The sequence below is a fragment of the Engystomops pustulosus genome, chromosome 7, assembly GCF_040894005.1.
Source record: "Engystomops pustulosus chromosome 7, aEngPut4.maternal, whole genome shotgun sequence".
Taxonomy (NCBI): domain Eukaryota; kingdom Metazoa; phylum Chordata; class Amphibia; order Anura; family Leptodactylidae; genus Engystomops; species Engystomops pustulosus.
Genome location: NC_092417.1, coordinates 131660179 through 131678105, shown reverse-complemented (window position 1 = coordinate 131678105; position 17927 = coordinate 131660179). Strand labels below are relative to the sequence as shown.

At 41.3% G+C, this 17927-nt stretch overlaps 1 protein-coding gene across 14 annotated transcripts in view; it reads left to right on the top strand.

The window, feature by feature from the left end:
• NRXN2 (neurexin 2) overlaps positions 1 to 17927 on the top strand; it is a 588251-nt gene that overhangs the window by 221334 nt on the left and 348990 nt on the right. For 13 of the 14 annotated variants that reach the window (XM_072117807.1, XM_072117808.1, XM_072117812.1 and 10 more), the window contains exon 4: positions 2588 to 2605. The exons of the other annotated variant lie outside the window; for it this stretch is intronic. In XM_072117807.1, the coding sequence (XP_071973908.1) occupies positions 2588 to 2605 (18 nt within the window). The remainder of the gene's footprint in view (positions 1 to 2587; positions 2606 to 17927) is intronic. 14 annotated transcript variants of the gene reach the window in all.

Below are 17927 nucleotides of genomic sequence, written 5' to 3'. Positions count from 1 at the left end.
CACTTAATCTCCGCAATGGGGACAGAACCTCTATCATCGTTACTACAAGTAATAGATGTTCCTATCTACGAGGCTTACATAAGGAACTTTCAATTCTGCCTCCTGAATCTATACTTATTGTAGCTCAGCTTATTCATGGAAGGTTATGATCACAGCACACCCCAGTAAGCACTCTCACTGACTGGTCATGTGATGCTGTGCCAAAGTATCATGGGATTGTATTTTGGAAGCAAAGGTATGCACTTGCTGTAGCTTTCCTTTGGCACCATATGTTGGAAGGTAGCTACCTACCTAAAAGATAACATTTGAGTTTTAAACAGGCTATGCAACATAACTAGTATATACCCTAAACCAGAAACTCATTTGATACGTTTCATGCCACCCTTCTAAAACCAATTTAACTGCTTCTATTGCTATCTTGGCCATGAAAAACCACCTCACCTAAGTGTCTATTGTAGTTAACCAGAATTATAATCTGCTGGAAGCATGCCGTAGAGAAATAGATTGTGTTTCAAATATACCTAATATTATTTTTGTCCAAGATATTTACACTTTAATCCATAAGATTGAAAGGGTATAAAATAAAGATACACAGAAGTCCAGATTGGATTCCTTGGATAAAACAATATCTTGGTTGTGTCTGTTATTGTGTGTATGAATTTATTTAATTAACCCCTCTCTGCCTGACTATTTAACTGCTCTAACACTAATGAAGTAGCTGGCAACCTAAGGTCACCTCCTCAGCACCTGGAGCATTGCTTTTCCTCCTAAATCACTTCCCATATCTTTCAGTGTTGCCACCAGACAAATAATCTGCTTATCTTTAGAGAGGGTAGTCGTACAGGCAGAAAAAGCAGTGCTCCAGGTGCAAAGGACACAACCTTGGTGCACTAAGGGACCTATGAGTATAGAGATTAAAATGATAATTTCTCAAAAACTGTGTAATGGAGAGAAATAGTAAAGGTATTTTTCTTAAATCATAGAGCACAGAAACACTCCCATTAATAACAGGATAACTAAGTTCTTACTAGTGGTCAGACAGTAGGTGTTCTCCTTAAGGAGACAATGCCAATTAAGGCCACCTTAAAGGGGCTGCCTTTCAAGGTAGCAAAAGGAGGTATTGTTTTCCATTTAACACCTTGGAAAACTTATTTGCATTTTTCTCTTACTAGTGGATGAGGCAGATTTGACCAATAATGGTGCACCGATCAAAATATATGTCTGTTGGTATGCAAAGTTTAACTCTGTATTATATAGCAGTCTACTATAGTTTTAAAATGTATGAGTGTTATATAAAAGATAGTTTATAGGACACTATATCTATATAAACTATAGTATATAGAAGTTTAAATCGGACAGGAAGAATGTTGGAAAGCATCACACGCATTTTAACATCTGGTGTAGGAGAACAGGCATCAATACTACCGTTGTGTGGGGCCGCCCTCAAGAGTAAGACCAAAAAAATCACAGAACCATTAACAGCAGATAATATAGAGAATAATACTAAAGCTAAAAATCTCCAACCACAACAAACAAATAGTCAACTACACTTTGTAAACCAAAATATTCTTTCCAAGTGATACATGAATCTTTGAATGAGACTGTTTGTTGTAAGTTTTATAGAAGTAGTTGTCAACTGCTTTATATTCTATATTCTCTGCAAAATATGATATAAAAGTTTATCTACCAAATAGATTTTTCAATATTGTTCCACTGTGATCACTATACAGGTACAGTTAATGTGTTTTTCCTTTTTTTATAAGAGGTTTTTAAACTTTCAGATCCAATAAATTTGGATTTATCCTTTAAAATGTAGCAACTGTTTAACATGGCCCTGGTTATAGTACTGTAGGATTTAAGTTATAGCTGCGAAAACTAAAAACTCTAAATGAATTAAGGGAAAATAAATGTTTTCTGCATGCTGGCCATAGCAGCCCTGTGTTCTTTACGGAAACTGCTTCACTGGTTGCCCTCCTGCTTTCTGCTGCTATATCGCCATAGTTCTATTTTTATAAACATCCGCCTTCTCTATCTCTCTATCTGTGCAGGATTGCACCCTCTCTTCTCTTTTATCATCTTTCTTTTTAGTCTCTCTTCCACAGAGACTCTCTGTTTTCCTTCATCTCAATCATTTTCACAATCCCCCTCCCTTTTTGTGGTCCCTTGTGGATGTCACCAGCAGTGACACTGACTCTCAGCCTGGGGTCTACTGGTCTATTCATATCCATAGAAGGAGGGAGCCTCCTCTAGGGGGCTCAGCTGGCTGGATGAACATTAGCCTGAGGTGGTGGTAGTCCAGGGGCAAGGAGGAGGATGAAGGTCACAACAGCAAAACACAACTGAGGGAGAGATGGAGTGTAGATGTAAAGTGTATGTAGAGGGGAAGAAGAGATGGATAAAGAGCACTGCTTAAAGTGAGAGTTTTAGAAATAAACAATGAGAATGAGAAAACATGAATACTACACAAGACTGAGAAATAATAAACATGGCAGCCATGTTCACTCTCTTTTTATCATGGTGTTTTGCTCTCTTATCGCCTTTAGTAATTGTCACATTTGTCTTTTTTTCTCTCCCTGCTTTCATGCAGAGGATCGTGTGATTGAAGGTGAGTAGCTGCTTGTTTAAATAATGTCATATGATACTCCACAGGGATCTGAGATGGAAAGGGTTAGGTATCACTGTGTAAATTTCATTTCCTCCCCTCCCCGTCTCTTTCTCAGGTTCTGCTTTCAACCATTTGCTTTCTCTACCAACCACCCTTCTCTCCTCTTCTCAGCTCACCCCCTCCCTATTATCTTGCTTTCCCTGTCACCTGACTCCTCTGAACATAATAATGAGCAAGCATTATGCAAATTATGTTAATTAGACTTTAATGGGAGAGCACAGGACTGGAAATCAAGAGATGTTTAGGAGAAAGGAAAATAAGGAGGGATGAGCATGACAGAAAAATGAAAAAAAAAAGTGGTTGAATGGAAAAAAGACCGGTACATAGAACACTAAACTGAACACAGAGTACTCAAGGGAATACAACTAGCAGTTTTGGTACTAAGATAGAAAAAAGATAAAATATGCAGTGAAAGGAGTGGAGACAGGGTGAAACGAGATATGAGACACATTCAGCTCAAGAAGTGAAGTTATGAAAAGAAACCATAGGTGTAACAGTAAATCACATTGCAGTCCAAACTACCAGGTTATGTAATTGCTTGAGGGCCCCTATTAAGAAGAGGTAACTTGTTATGTGCATATCTTCTGGCTCATATGTTTTATGACTTAACCTGGATATGTGCCGAGCGTATACATCGGGAAAGCTTAGCCGGTGATTGGCTGCTGCCAATTTACCGGGCATTCCACCCCTGTTTGCAGGAGGATTCCTAGGTGATGTATCCCACTGTTTAGACATATAGTGGGATATGTCTGTGCCATCGGTTGTGAGGAGACTTCGGAATCCTCCTGAAGTGTCCTTAGAATGTATGGCAAATAACCGGGTATGAACCCAGCCTTACCCGCTGGAGAGAACTGCCGCTGGCAACTGCAGGGACCCTTATTGATCCCATGCATTGGGGTGTCTGTTCTGTCCGTAATGCAGGTAAAATAATAACATGTACAGTAGGCTCTTTAAGTCAGTGGCAGGACATTGTATACCTTAAAGGATTTTTTAGCCAACAAGTTTTTTTTTCTAATTGCTGCTTAAGTATCAGATACTAGTGGTTGAATAGATGTGATTATAAGGATGCAACTTGGAAGAATCTATTTTCTCTTGACGCAATCTAAGGCTACCTGTGCAATTCTGGGCTGTAAACAATGGACCACAGGGCCGTTGTTTGTGTCCCATGTGTTAATGATTCGTGAGATCTGCTCACGCACTGATAATTGTATAAAGACTTCCCGAATTTGGTGACCCGGGAGTGGGCTCATACACAGGGCTGTGGAAAACATGGTCGTGAGTATATGCCCATGAAAAAGCTGATAACACAAGGCCATATTCCTTCGTGTCCATGTAGCCTAAAAGACAGTGTGGATATAGGATATATACAATAAGGTTCATATTATAGCTTTCCACAGAAGCTTATAGTGAAAATCTTTCCCAAAATGCCTTATTCACATCAGTGCTGCTCAGTACTTCTTTATTGCGTCCAATATGGCCCTTCTGAACTTTGTGTGCAATGTATGACAGACATTGTAGAAACCCATAAATGCCCTAATCTTCTACCTGTTAGTGCTTTCCATTTTATTGTAAACTCTTTTCTTCCTATCCTGCCTCTGCACTTTTACTGCCCTGAATCATTCTTTTTTTCTCTTAACCCCTATGGCTCGCCAGATCTTCCGCTCCCTTTTCCACCTCGCTCCTTCACCTCCCTCGGGGTTTCTCTGTTTGCTGTCTCTATGCTGTGTTTTACTGATAAGAGTCAGATTCTCTGTGACTTTCATATGCTCTTCCTTGGACAATAAAAATGGTTGTTCGTGTCCACACGGGAAGAAATGGCTTTCTGTATGGCAGATAGATAGCTGTTCAGGTCCTCTATGTGCAAGATATTCATGAATGTTATTCAAGTAGACATTACAGTACAAAACAGCTGCCCGTGTTTTCTTTCAGGAGCAGGAATGATAGAAACCTCGTCCACATCTCTTATAAAAAGTGTTTTATAATGACTGTTCCCTAATATTTACTGTATGACTTTCATATTCATTTATTTAGGTTGTATTTGACTGTTAAGAAGATGGTTGTGGTATACTTCTATAAAATGTAATATGTGACATCATCATACATGTTTAGGTCACTGTAAATGAGTGATATGTAGGCTATAGCTCATTTACTGTGTTCATGCTTATCAAATCTGTTAACTAACATCAAAAAGGATTAGCATTGGCCTCAAGAATATTGTTCTGGACTAGATGATGCACAGGTGAGTTGGGAGTCAAGGGTCTAGGGTTCTGTTTGTTCATTTTAAATCACTGTTTAACCTCTTTGTTTCAATTAATTTAATGTGTTTTTAGTGCAGGATTTGCAAAAAAAACCTTATGAACCAACTTGTGATTTAATGTTTAAGAAAGTAGCTATTGCTGACCATTCGTTGACTAACACCTTTGCGAGCATTTAACTTAAAATGATTCTTATCTTTATTATTACATAAAAATATTCTTTAAAACAAATGATCAATGACCTATCCTCTGACTGCATTCACCTGCTGTGTTTGGAATTCGACCCATCATGGTGCATCATGTTCCAGCGCATGATGTTAACCCCACCTTTCAGGTTGTGGCAGATACACTTAGAGGCTCCAGCCCTTATCAAGACCTTGCTATTAGACCAATTCAATGCCATGTGAAGAATTGTGCACTAACCTGCTTTGGAAAGTGGTTCAACCAGTGGTATGACTTTTATAAATGTATCCATGGTGCTTATGCTACCTAAGGAAAGGTCATAAATTGGAACCTGTGGACCCTGCACAGATTAGCTGGAAGCACTATATTATATACAGTGGTCATGCTGCACTAATTCAGATCATCTCTCAAAGCTGGTTTTGTTTAGATGTCAGGAGCTGCGCTGCGCGCTCACTATTCGTAGTGCTGGTTTTCCAATGGGACATTAGTGTAGTACCTACCAATAAATACTATGGTGAGTAGCCCAGGGCATATAAGCAATGCTGGGAGCTTTGTTTTACAAAACATCTGATTTGTGGAGGTTCCAACAATTGGACCTGTGCAGATCTAAAATATGATGGCTAACTTTAGGAGAGACCATGAATTTAAAAATGATGCAAATCATTCCACTTACAACAATGATTTGTATAATGACAATGGGGAGATGATTCTCAACTACTTTTTGTAAAGGTTTATATACCTGGAACTGATAAAGGTCTGACATGAATAGATGTGCATGGGATTTCTAAAGGGATATTGATGGTATAACTAATATTATAGTGAGAAAGGAGAAGGGATCCAAATGGCTATCATCTGATCCTTAGCCTGCCACAGTTGGCGACTGTTGATATGATGTGGGGGGTTTGATCAAAGTCATTGCAGTCTACTACTCTTGAAGCTTTAAGAGATAAACATCATACTTCCTATGCTAATAATTTTTTTCTTATCACTGTAATTGCCCTAGATAATGTTATGACTTTTAAGCTTTAACAACTTATAAACTCTGTGCCTGAACAGCGGTATATTTGTAGAGCAGCTCATTAAACCTTTACTCTTGAGAATATAGTTACTATACTCTTGTATGACCATGTTTTGAGCTCACATTTAGACACATTGTTATAATCCCAAGAATCCCATCATCAACAGTGGAATCATATCATTAAAAACGAGAAAATAAGATGTTCTCTTTAGAGATGAGCGAGTATACTCGTCCGAGCTTGATGCTCGTTCGAGTATTAAGGTACTCGAAACGGCTCGTTGCTCGGACGAGTATTTCCCCTGCTCGAGATCGAGCATTTAATTAAAAAAACACAGTGAAGAACAATGAAGAATAGAATAAAAACAGTGAACACAGGATCATTTAAGTGAAAAACACAGTAAAGAACACAGTGAAGAATAGATTACAGATGTTCGGCACATCTGCTTACTTGTCGGAAGATACGCGCGGAACGGTGCGAACAAAATAGTATGTGAAGAACAATATATATATGTGAAGAACACATTGAAGAACACGGTGAGCAGCACAGAGACACCGGGGAGCAGCACAGAGACACCGGGGAGCGGCACAGAGACACCGGGGAGCGGCACGGAGACATCGGGCAGTGGCACGGAGACATCGGGCAGCAGCACGGAGCGGCACGGAGACATAGGGGCACGGAGACATAGGGGCACGGAGACATAGGGGCACGGAGACATAGGGGCACGGAGACATAGGGGCACGGAGACATAGGGGCACGGAGACATAGAGGCACGGAGACATCGGGGCACGGTGACATCGGGGCACGGAGACATCGGGGCACGGAGACATCGGGGCACGGAGACATCGGGGCACGGAGACATAGAGGCACGGAGACATAGAGGCACGGAGACATCGGGGCGCGGTGACATCGGGGCACGGAGACATCGGGGCACGGAGTCATAGGGGCACGGAGACATAGAGGCACGGAGACATCGGGGCACGGAGACATCGGGGCACGGAGACATGCTGGTTTTCCAATGGGACATTAGTGTAGTACCTACCAATAAATACTATGGTGAGTAGCCCAGGGCATATAAGCAATGCTGGGAGCTTTGTTTTACAAAACATCTGATTTGTGGAGGTTCCAACAATTGGACCTGTGCAGATCTAAAATATGATGGCTAACTTTAGGAGAGACCATGAATTTAAAAATGATGCAAATCATTCCACTTACAACAATGATTTGTATAATGACAATGGGGAGATGATTCTCAACTACTTTTTGTAAAGGTTTATATACCTGGAACTGATAAAGGTCTGACATGAATAGATGTGCATGGGATTTCTAAAGGGATATTGATGGTATAACTAATATTATAGTGAGAAAGGAGAAGGGATCCAAATGGCTATTATCTGATCCTTAGCCTGCCACAGTTGGCGACTGTTGATATGATGTGGGGGGTTTGATCAAAGTCATTGCAGTCTACTACTCTTGAAGCTTTAAGAGATAAACATCATACTTCCTATGCTAATAATTTTTTTCTTATCACTGTAATTGCCCTAGATAATGTTATGACTTTTAAGCTTTAACAACTTATAAACTCTGTGCCTGAACAGCGGTATATTTGTAGAGCAGCTCATTAAACCTTTACTCTTGAGAATATAGTTACTATACTCTTGTATGACCATGTTTTGAGCTCACATTTAGACACATTGTTATAATCCCAAGAATCCCATCATCAACAGTGGAATCATATCATTAAAAACGAGAAAATAAGATGTTCTCTTTAGAGATGAGCGAGTATACTCGTCCGAGCTTGATGCTCGTTCGAGTATTAAGGTACTCGAAACGGCTCGTTGCTCGGACGAGTATTTCCCCTGCTCGAGATCGAGCATTTAATTAAAAAAACACAGTGAAGAACAATGAAGAATAGAATAAAAACAGTGAACACAGGATCATTTAAGTGAAAAACACAGTAAAGAACACAGTGAAGAATAGAGTACAGATGTTCGGCACATCTGCTTACTTGTCGGAAGATACGCGCGGAACGGTGCGAACAAAATAGTATGTGAAGAACAATATATATATGTGAAGAACACATTGAAGAACACGGTGAGCAGGACAGAGACACCGGGGAGCAGCACAGAGACACCGGGGAGCGGCACAGAGACACCGGGGAGCGGCACGGAGACATCGGGCAGTGGCACGGAGACATCGGGCAGCAGCACGGAGACATCGGGGCACGGAGACATCGGGGCACGGAGACATCGGGGCACGGAGACATCGGGGCACGGAGACATCGGGGCACGGAGACATCGGGGCACGGAGACATCGGGGCACGGAGACATCGGGGCACGGAGACATCGGGGCACGGAGACATAGAGGCACGGAGACATAGAGGCACGGAGACATCGGGGAGCGGCACGGAGACATCGGGCAGTGGCACGGAGACATCGGGCAGCAGCACGGAGCGGCACGGAGACATAGGGGCACGGAGACATAGGGGCACGGAGACATAGGGGCACGGAGACATAGGGGCACGGAGACATAGGGGCACGGAGACATAGGGGCACGGAGACATAGAGGCACGGAGACATCGGGGCACGGTGACATCGGGGCACGGAGACATCGGGGCACGGAGACATCGGGGCACGGAGACATCGGGGCACGGAGACATAGAGGCACGGAGACATAGAGGCACGGAGACATAGAGGCACGGAGACATAGAGGCACGGAGACATAGGGGCACGGAGACATAGGGGCACGGAGACATAGGGGCACGGAGACATAGGGGCACGGAGACATAGGGGCACGGAGACATAGGGGCACGGAGACATAGGGGCACGGAGACATCGGGGCACGGAGACATCGGGGCACGGAGACATCGGGGAGACTTCAGTGGAAGAAGAGCAGCGGATCCCGGGACAGCGTATCTCCCGACAAGTAAGCAGATGTGCCGAACATCTGCAATCTATTCTTCACTGTGTTTTTCACTTAAATGATCCTGTGTTCACTGTTTTTATTCTATTCTTCACTGTTCTTCACATCTGCTAACTTGTCGGGAGATAATATACGCGCGGAACAGTGAAGAATAGATTGCAGATGTTTGCATACATCTGCTAACTTATCAGAAGACGTTCTTTTTCAATTAATTAACACATTTTATTCCCAAACCATGGTCCCTTTGAAAAATGCTCGGGTCTCCCATTGACTTCAATGGGGCTCGTTATTCGAGACGAGCACTCGAGCATCAGGAAAAGTTCGTCTCGAATAACGAGCACTCGAGCATTTTAGTGCTCGCTCATCTCTAGTTCTCTTCCACTACATCTATGGAGACATTTTGAGATTTCTTTAAATGATGGTAAGACAACTTACCATAACAAGGAAGATAAACATGGTGGCAAATGGTTATGTTAGCTGAAATATTACATCCAATGTCAAAGCAATTTTTTTGTAGAGGGAAGGGGGCATGTTTTATTGCTCACTTAATCACCTTATGTGACTCTCTTGACTTCTAAAAAAGTAGCTGATTTTGGGAGAGCAAACAAGAACCAACCAATTCAACACAATGGGGCAAATTTATCGAGCAGTCTGAAAGTCAGAATATTTCTAGTTGCCCGTGGCAACAATCACAGCTCAGCTTTCAATTTACCAGTGCTCATGAATATTTTAAAGGGGAGCTTTGATTGGTAGAAATATTCTGACTTTCAGACAGCTTGATAAATCTGCCCCAATGTGTTCCTAGCGCTGATATAAAGACAAGGAGGTTGGGTAGCTGAATCATACAGTCAGCTGCTGCTCAGCAGCATATCATTAGCTTGATGTGACTCTCATTGCGTGTTCCTAGCCGGCTAGCTGACTTTATATCAGTGATGGTAGTGGGGGAATAAAAGTATTTTTTCAAGAAAGGGGAATTGTAAAGTAGTGCTACTAGAACCAATGTATGCAGATCCGCCATGCCTTCTCTTGCCATGCTCACTGCTGGTCTCCCACTTGTGCAAGCTCAGTAGCTCGGAGCCTCAGAGGCCCAAATCAAAAGGATTAGAAGACCACATCCTGTATCAGGGTGTACAAGACTATGTTGCTGCTTTATAAGTAACTAATCTGCCGGTAGCTTTCCTTTTAAAGCCTCATTATTATGGGGCCTAAGCCAAAAACCCACTTATTTATCACAAAGTGCCAATACAGCAATTTAATGAGCTTATTGCTAACTGCCACATGTATCAACCGTATTTGCATCTTGAGGACACCACATTGAAAAGAGGGGAATTTCAAATTATGATTGTTTCTTCCTTCCAAGTTTCCCTTGAACAGGAAGAATGGTAGGGTATGAGATACTTGGATAATTCAGCTGTGTCCACACCACACTACAGTCCCAGGAGATGCAGGAAGTGTGGCTTTAAATTAGTGTATTGAATATTGCACATTGTGGGCTGCCCAGGACTGCAGTCACTCAGTTTTCTAGCAAACTCTGTGTTCGGTTGATGGCCTGGGTGTCTGAGTGGTATTTCTGGCACCTATGCCATAGGTTTCCACCATTGCTCTTTGCTATACCATTCCTCTTGCAGCTTTGTCTGATGGTTAGGTCATATTTGGGTAACACTGCTCATTTTTGTTTTACTGTACACATGAAGAAATATTTAGTTATTGTTTAATCCCCTGGAAATAAATATGCATTGATTTAGAAAAGCAAATGCTAACAAAAAGCATGTTAAAGTCCTCATAATGCTGTCCCACTTATTGTACTACAGCAATAGCTATATAAAGTAACATGAAAAGCCCACAAGCCTTGATCACTCTTAGATGACACATATTCTGGATATTTTGTAGGCTTTTAATTAGCGGCAGTTGCTCAGCTGGTAACTTTGCTGACTTTGACACATAGTCCGAAGCCGGAATGCCTGGTTCAATTCCTGTGTCAGCTTGTTGCAAAAATTTGCAACAAAATGTAGTGATCTGTGACTAAGTGATATTATTTCCACTTCTCTTAACTCATAGTTGTTGCATTGCTACAAGACCAGACTAAAGATGCCAGTACAAGATGTTCATGTATACATACTACCAATATACAATACATTAAAGTTCCTAAATAAACCCTTTATGCACAAGTTGTTACAAAGTTTTTAAGTTTCTAAAGGGATATCTGGCACTTAGCTGCTGATGGCTTTTTTTTCCCATTTCAGTTCTTTGCTCTTTTTCTCTCAGAAGTCATAACTTTTTTAGTTTTCTATTTACAGAGCTGTATGAGAACTTGTTTTCTACATAGAAAGTTGTGCACTTATTTATGCCATTCTCTGTGTGCTGCACATGGCGCATCCACTTTAATATTTGGTATAGGTTTTATACATTTTTAATATCTTAGTAAATGTAAATCTTATGTGCAAAAAAAGTATTTGTTTCGCCATATTTTGATGCTAATAACTTTTTCATTCTTTCATGTATATAGCTTTGAGGTGTCATTATTTGCAGGATGGGCTGATGTTTTCATCATTTTGGACAAGCAAAAAAACGGCGTTTGGTAGCTTTCAAATGTAGCAATTCAGTAATTTCAAAACCAGAAACAATGATCAATAGTGCATTAAAATACAATATTTTAATAATCATCATTAAAAACAGCACATGGAAAAAAGGCAAACAAGAGTGTGTCCAAGTGCCACCAAGACCAAAAAGACAAGGGCAGTAGCACAGACTACCCCTCAACAATGTGCCCCCCGCACCACCCTGATCCGTTTTCTCCACTAAGGATTCATCATAGGGCTATGTGCAGGGTTTATTCCAATAACGGCCAAGCTAAAATTAGGATTCTTGTGGTGCCTTTCTCATCGGGAACGCGGCCTGAGTAACTACGCAGTGTTACCCTACTGCATAATTCTGAAACCACAGTGGTGGGTACAAGGGCAATAATTCTCAAACAGTGTCAGCTTGTCCAGAGGATCCCCCACCTCTTCCACTACTCTGATTTGACAGTACGCTGGGGAGAAGTAACTCCCCATGTCCATGCTGGATAGAGGGGTGGTGCTCCAGTACAGCTGCATTATGTGGCAGATGGTTAATGTTAACAGGTTTCCCTAAAGATCAAAGTGTGTGCATGTGAAGAAAATACCATTACGGACAACACTGGATCCTGACGTACAAGAGTACCCAATGGTTATTGAAGAAAGGTTGTATTGAGTTTCTATGTCACTTTGATGAAAATGAGGTAAGCGACAAAACATTTGCTAAATAAAAGACAGTCTGAGAATATAGACTGGAGATTAAAAAGACATATGAGTCTCAACATGCTCGCTCTCTACCTGCATCAAGCAGCGGTAGTGGCCGCTATGGGATCTACAGTGTCACGGGGCCCTCGTCATCTGACTTGACACTAAAGAATAGAGGATGTGCACCATTATATACATATTAATGATTACATAATATATACATATTATGCCATGATGTGTATATGCTGTATGGTGTGTATACTGTATGTGGTTATATATTCTGTACATCTGCAATGGGGCCATGTCTCTCCTAGTTACGCCCCTGGCTATACTCCATCCAGGCTTATAGTGCCTTCAGCACTATACAATTTGGACATCAATTTGGACCCACAAGTTTTGGTTTCTTTATGCTTTATGTTCACCTTTTCCTGAATCATGCACTCCCTGAAATATCAAGGGGTCCAGGTCTCAGCAGATTTCTCTTCGACTTTTGCATTGAATTATGCTCTTTTCCCCAGATTGCTTAAAGCAGACCCGGTGAAGTGTGCTTGAGGTAATATATCATGGTTAGGCATATTCATATCTTGAAGATGACTGCACTGCCAAGATTGTTGTACCTATTTCAAATTATTCCATTGCACATCCAGACCTATTTTTTTAACCATTTGTCATTCACCAAGTTTGTCTTGGCATCCCCTCATCCATGTTTAGCTAAATTGGTCCTTGTGCGGAAGAAGGCTTGTGGAGGTCTGGCCTTACCTGACTGTAGCGCTACATTGCCACGGTCACCACTAGAATCATAGACCGGTTCCAGCACCATAAATCCAACCCTGGGTCCGACTAGAGTCGAACTTATCTCTATGTCCCTACTCTACCCTGGCACTTGTCTGCATCTTTTACACTTCAGGACCTTCCATATGTGGCTTCACAATTCATGACAGCTTTGAGTAACGTAAACGGGAGCCTACGCCTGTACTCTAGACTCCACTCACGTAAATCATCAGTCACAAAGACATCCCACCAGGCCTTTACATTTCCGTTTTGGGTAGGAATAAAGGAGACCCCCCCAATTAAGCTTCCTGGATGTCACCACTCAGTCAACTTTGCACTTCATGGGGCATGGGATTATATCATGAACAATCACAACCAACTCAATAACTTCTTTGATTCTTGTAAAGAACAACTGCAAGTTCATAGGGAATTAACGCCCTTCAAAAGCCAGTGTGTCTCAGAAACTACTGTCACTAGTAGCCTTTATCAGATCTACAGTATCCTGATAGACAATTTGTCCACCTCACTAACCCTATTTGTCCGGAGTTAGGAGCATGAACCGGGAAGACATTCCCGCAAGCTACATGACTGAGAGCTTTCAAATTCTTCTGTAGATTCTCCATGGCCTGTAAAGCTCAAGAAACTAAATATAAAGCACTTTCCCGTTGGTATAGTGTCCCAACCAGGCTTCACTCCCTGTTTCCCTCGGTTCCGGACTACATGCCCTTTTTTTTGTTGTTGAATATCTCTCATGATGTATCTTCTCATTCTGTTATACTATGACAATCACATTGGTTCACTGTGTTGGATGTTTTTTATTTTACTATTTGTATTTATGCATTGGCATCTTACATCATAACTGTAATTTTCTCCCACTGCTCCCCCATTCCTTTTTGTTCTTCCTATGTATCTTATGTTTATTGCTTAAAATATGTTTTGTAACATATGATGCTTTAATAAAGAATTTTAAAAAGACATGAGTTTTTGGAAATTACTCCCAGTAATATTAAAAAGGAAAGAGGGAGAACATGCTACTTTTTTAATATTCAAGTTTAAAATAAAGAACAAATTAAGGCTATAGAATGGACACAAGTAGACCATTGAGAGAATTAGGCAAATGTACTGGCGTTTATAGTGTAAGTGGACACTGTGACTTCCCCATATATGACTTCAGGAAAAATGTTTTCCAGTAATATGACACAGTAGCACCCTTTGATTTTCCGATCAAGTCATGTTTCTGATGGTTTAGGTGCCACAAACTGACTGGATGTTTCTTCTCTGAAAGTAAAGTGATCGGGGGCCTACTTCTGTTTTGATGCTCTCATCCACAAGAAGGATTTGGCAGGACTAAGAGGTAGGGGATGGTTGCTTTCCCACCAGAGTAATGAGTTTGTAGCTTTAGGTTTTTGGTAAATCGATGTTTGCCTACAGTTTTTTCAATGAGGGCATCAAGAAATGTCAATGTATCACTGTGTATCTCAAATGTGATTTGTAATCATTTGGCATTCTCTTTAAGTCGATTAAAAAAGTCCCTAAAAGCATCTCTTACTCCCCTCCACAACACAAAGGTATCATCATTGTATAGACCTATTTTATTGATCCCTGGGCATGGGTTGTCCCCAAAAATTTGGGTGATTTCCCACCAACCCAGGAGCAGATTGGTATACGTGGTTGCACACGGACTCCACAAGGGCATGCCCCTGAGCTAGTTGTACATCTGTCAATCAAACAGGAAATGGTTTCTGTTGAGGTAAAGCTAAGAAGATAGTGTCAACCAGTTGTGAGCTCTATATTGGGTATCCCGTGTAGAGAGGAAATGACCTTAATGCCTATGCTTGCTAAACAAATTGGTCTTCCCATGGTCTTTCCTTTCTATGTATTTTTGGCAAAGCATAGTACACACAACCCTGGGGTTCAGAGGTTGGAGGAAATCATACCCTGTTTTAGTGATAAACTTGAATTGTAAGCCTTCTAATGAAAATACCCTCAAGCTCCTCCCTATATGTATGAGTTGGATTTTCTGGAAGAATTTCATAAGGACCAGCAAGCACCAGAACAGTCTCTTAAGTGTTTCAGCTTTGGGATCTGGCTACCAGCAGTGCTCAGGAATGGCAGCAGGCAGGTGTGAGTGCATCTGTGAGGCGGAGACTCTTGGAGCAAAGCCTGGTGTAAAGAAGGGCAGCAAAGAAGCCACTTTTCTCCAGAAAAAAACATCAGGGACAGACTGATATTCTGCAAAAAGTACAGGGAGTGGACTGCTGAGGACTGGGGTAAAGTCATTTTCTCTGATGAATCCCCTTTCCGATTGTTTGGAACATCTGGAAAACAGCTTGTTGGGAGAAGACAAGGTGAGCGATGCCACCAGTCTTGTCTCATGCCAACTGTAAAGCATCCTGCAACCATTCATGTGTGTGGTTGCTTCTCAGCCAAAGGAGTCGGCTCTCTCACAGTCTTCCCTAAAAACACATCCATGAATAAAGAATGGTACCAGAATGTCCTCCAAGAGCAACTTCTCCCAACCGTCCAAGAGCAGTTTGGTGATCAACAACGCCTTTTCCAGCATGATGGAGCACCTTGCCATTTAGCAAAGGTGATAACTAAATGGCTCAGGGAACAAAACATAGAGATTTTGGGTCCATTGCCTGGAAACTCCCCAGATCTTAATCCCATTGAGAACTTGTGGTCAATAATCAAGAGACGGGTAGACAAACAAAAAACAACAAATTGTGACAAGAATGGACGGCTATCAGTCAGGATTTGGTCCAGAAGGTGATTGCGAGCTGCCAGGGAGAATTGCAGAGGTCCTGAAGAAGAAGAGTCAGCACTGCAAATATTGACTTGTTGCATTAACTCATTCTAACTGTCAATAAAAGCTTTTGTTACTCACAATATGATTGCACTTGTATTTCTGTATGTGATCCGACAAACACACTTAAAAACCGGAGGGCAACAGATCATGTGAAAATATAATATTTGTATTATTCTCAAAACTTATGGCCATGACTGTACATGTGAAGAGGGCTCACAGGCATTGCTGCATGTTGCAGAAATAGGACTGTGACCTATATAACTGTTTGATATTTTTTTTCTTCAAATATTCATTAATGGAAAATGGCGAAAAAGTGGTGACTGTTGGGCACTATTTTCCATTGCGGAGTTTAGGGCCGGGAATAATCGTTTGGAAATTTTAATAGAACTGGCATTTTGGGATGTGGCAATACCTAACATGTTTATGATTTTTACTGTTTATTTTTTATATATATTCTAGGGAATAGGGTGTGATATAAACTTTTACTTTACTATTATTTCAGACCCCCTAGTGTACTTTAACCCTGGTTGCTCATACTATAAATGGCAATATTACTGTATTTATGTATATAGTAATTTTAGTGCCGATCTTTAATAGCCTGCCATTGAAGAGATTACTATCCATGGGAGATCTAAGGGTCTCTATGAGATGGTAGGATGCCATGGTACCTGATTGACATCCTCTGATGACCTCAGAAAAGGGATGGGGGGGGGCACCCAACAGCAGCTCTGTTAGTTGCAGCACTGGCTGCAGCAGTTACAGGCGGGTGTCAGCCCGTGAGCTCTCTCCATATAATCCCTGCAGCACCAGGACATAACTGTATGTTCTGGTGCACAAAGGGTTTAATTGAAAAAACATTGGCGTTGTTTATAAGGCTACATGCATGTGTGCTAGAGTATAATGGCATGACTAGGAGAGAATTTAGAAAGTGGAGAATCATTTGGGTGACAATACCAACTGAGGGGATAAACCTGTGTCCAAACATGTATGGACAGCCACAGAGTAGACCCTATGATGCTGCGTTTCATGGGCATCGATATTGTCCACTTTCCAAAAAGAGGTGGAGACTGGAATAAAAACATTTCCTATGAGCAACTCCCATTATTACCAGTACATTTGTCCATTTTCTAGCTTTAACCTGGTTTGATATTTTGAACTTGAAAATTTAAAAGTAGACCCCCCCCCCACCTCTTTTTAATAATACTCGTGGTACTTGCTAAACACTTATGTCTTTTTAATCCCCAGTCTGAAGTAACAAAGAATAAGCTAAATGATAGACTGTCTGAGACTAAACCCATTTTAATCAGTGTTACAACCTTTCTGCAATCACCATTGGATACTCACGTATGTCAAGATCCAGTAATGTCCTTAATGCTATCTTCTGCACCTGCACGCACCTGTTAACAATTACCTGCCACCTAAGACAGTGTTACTTCTACCCAGTGTTTTCTCCAATCAGAGTGGTGGAGAGGAGCGGTGTTCCAGGTGGCAATACACTTGTGAGGGTGGGAGCCATTTCAGGGTTCACCACAGGGATATTCTCCATACACCCAAATACTGAATGACCCCAGAATATACTGCCCTTGACCATCACCAGGTATCAACCACGGACGTTCTTAAACGCAGGAAGATAAAGAATCTTATATTGTTTTTCCAGTGTTATATGGACTAATGTTGAAGAGAATTTTCTGGAAACGCTACATTTCTGCTTATGTCGTTTGAAGTTTTGTCTTTTGTCTTTTTTGTCTCGTGGCACCTGGACCCTATAATCTTGGGGAATATAAAACCTTTTGATCACTTTTCAATAATTTTTATTAACATTTTAAATAAATTAATTTGCAAAAAAAATATTCTGACATTTTGGATCTTATATGTTGCCTGTCATGAATAATTGTTTATATATTTTAAGAGATCTGGCATTTTGGGAGGTGGGGATATCTAACAACTTTGTTTGTTTGGTGTTCACAATGATTTTGAGTAGTAGCGAGAGGTTTATGCCGAAAACACCCACCATGTATGAAGAAAGCTCAGCCCATGTGCCTTCTT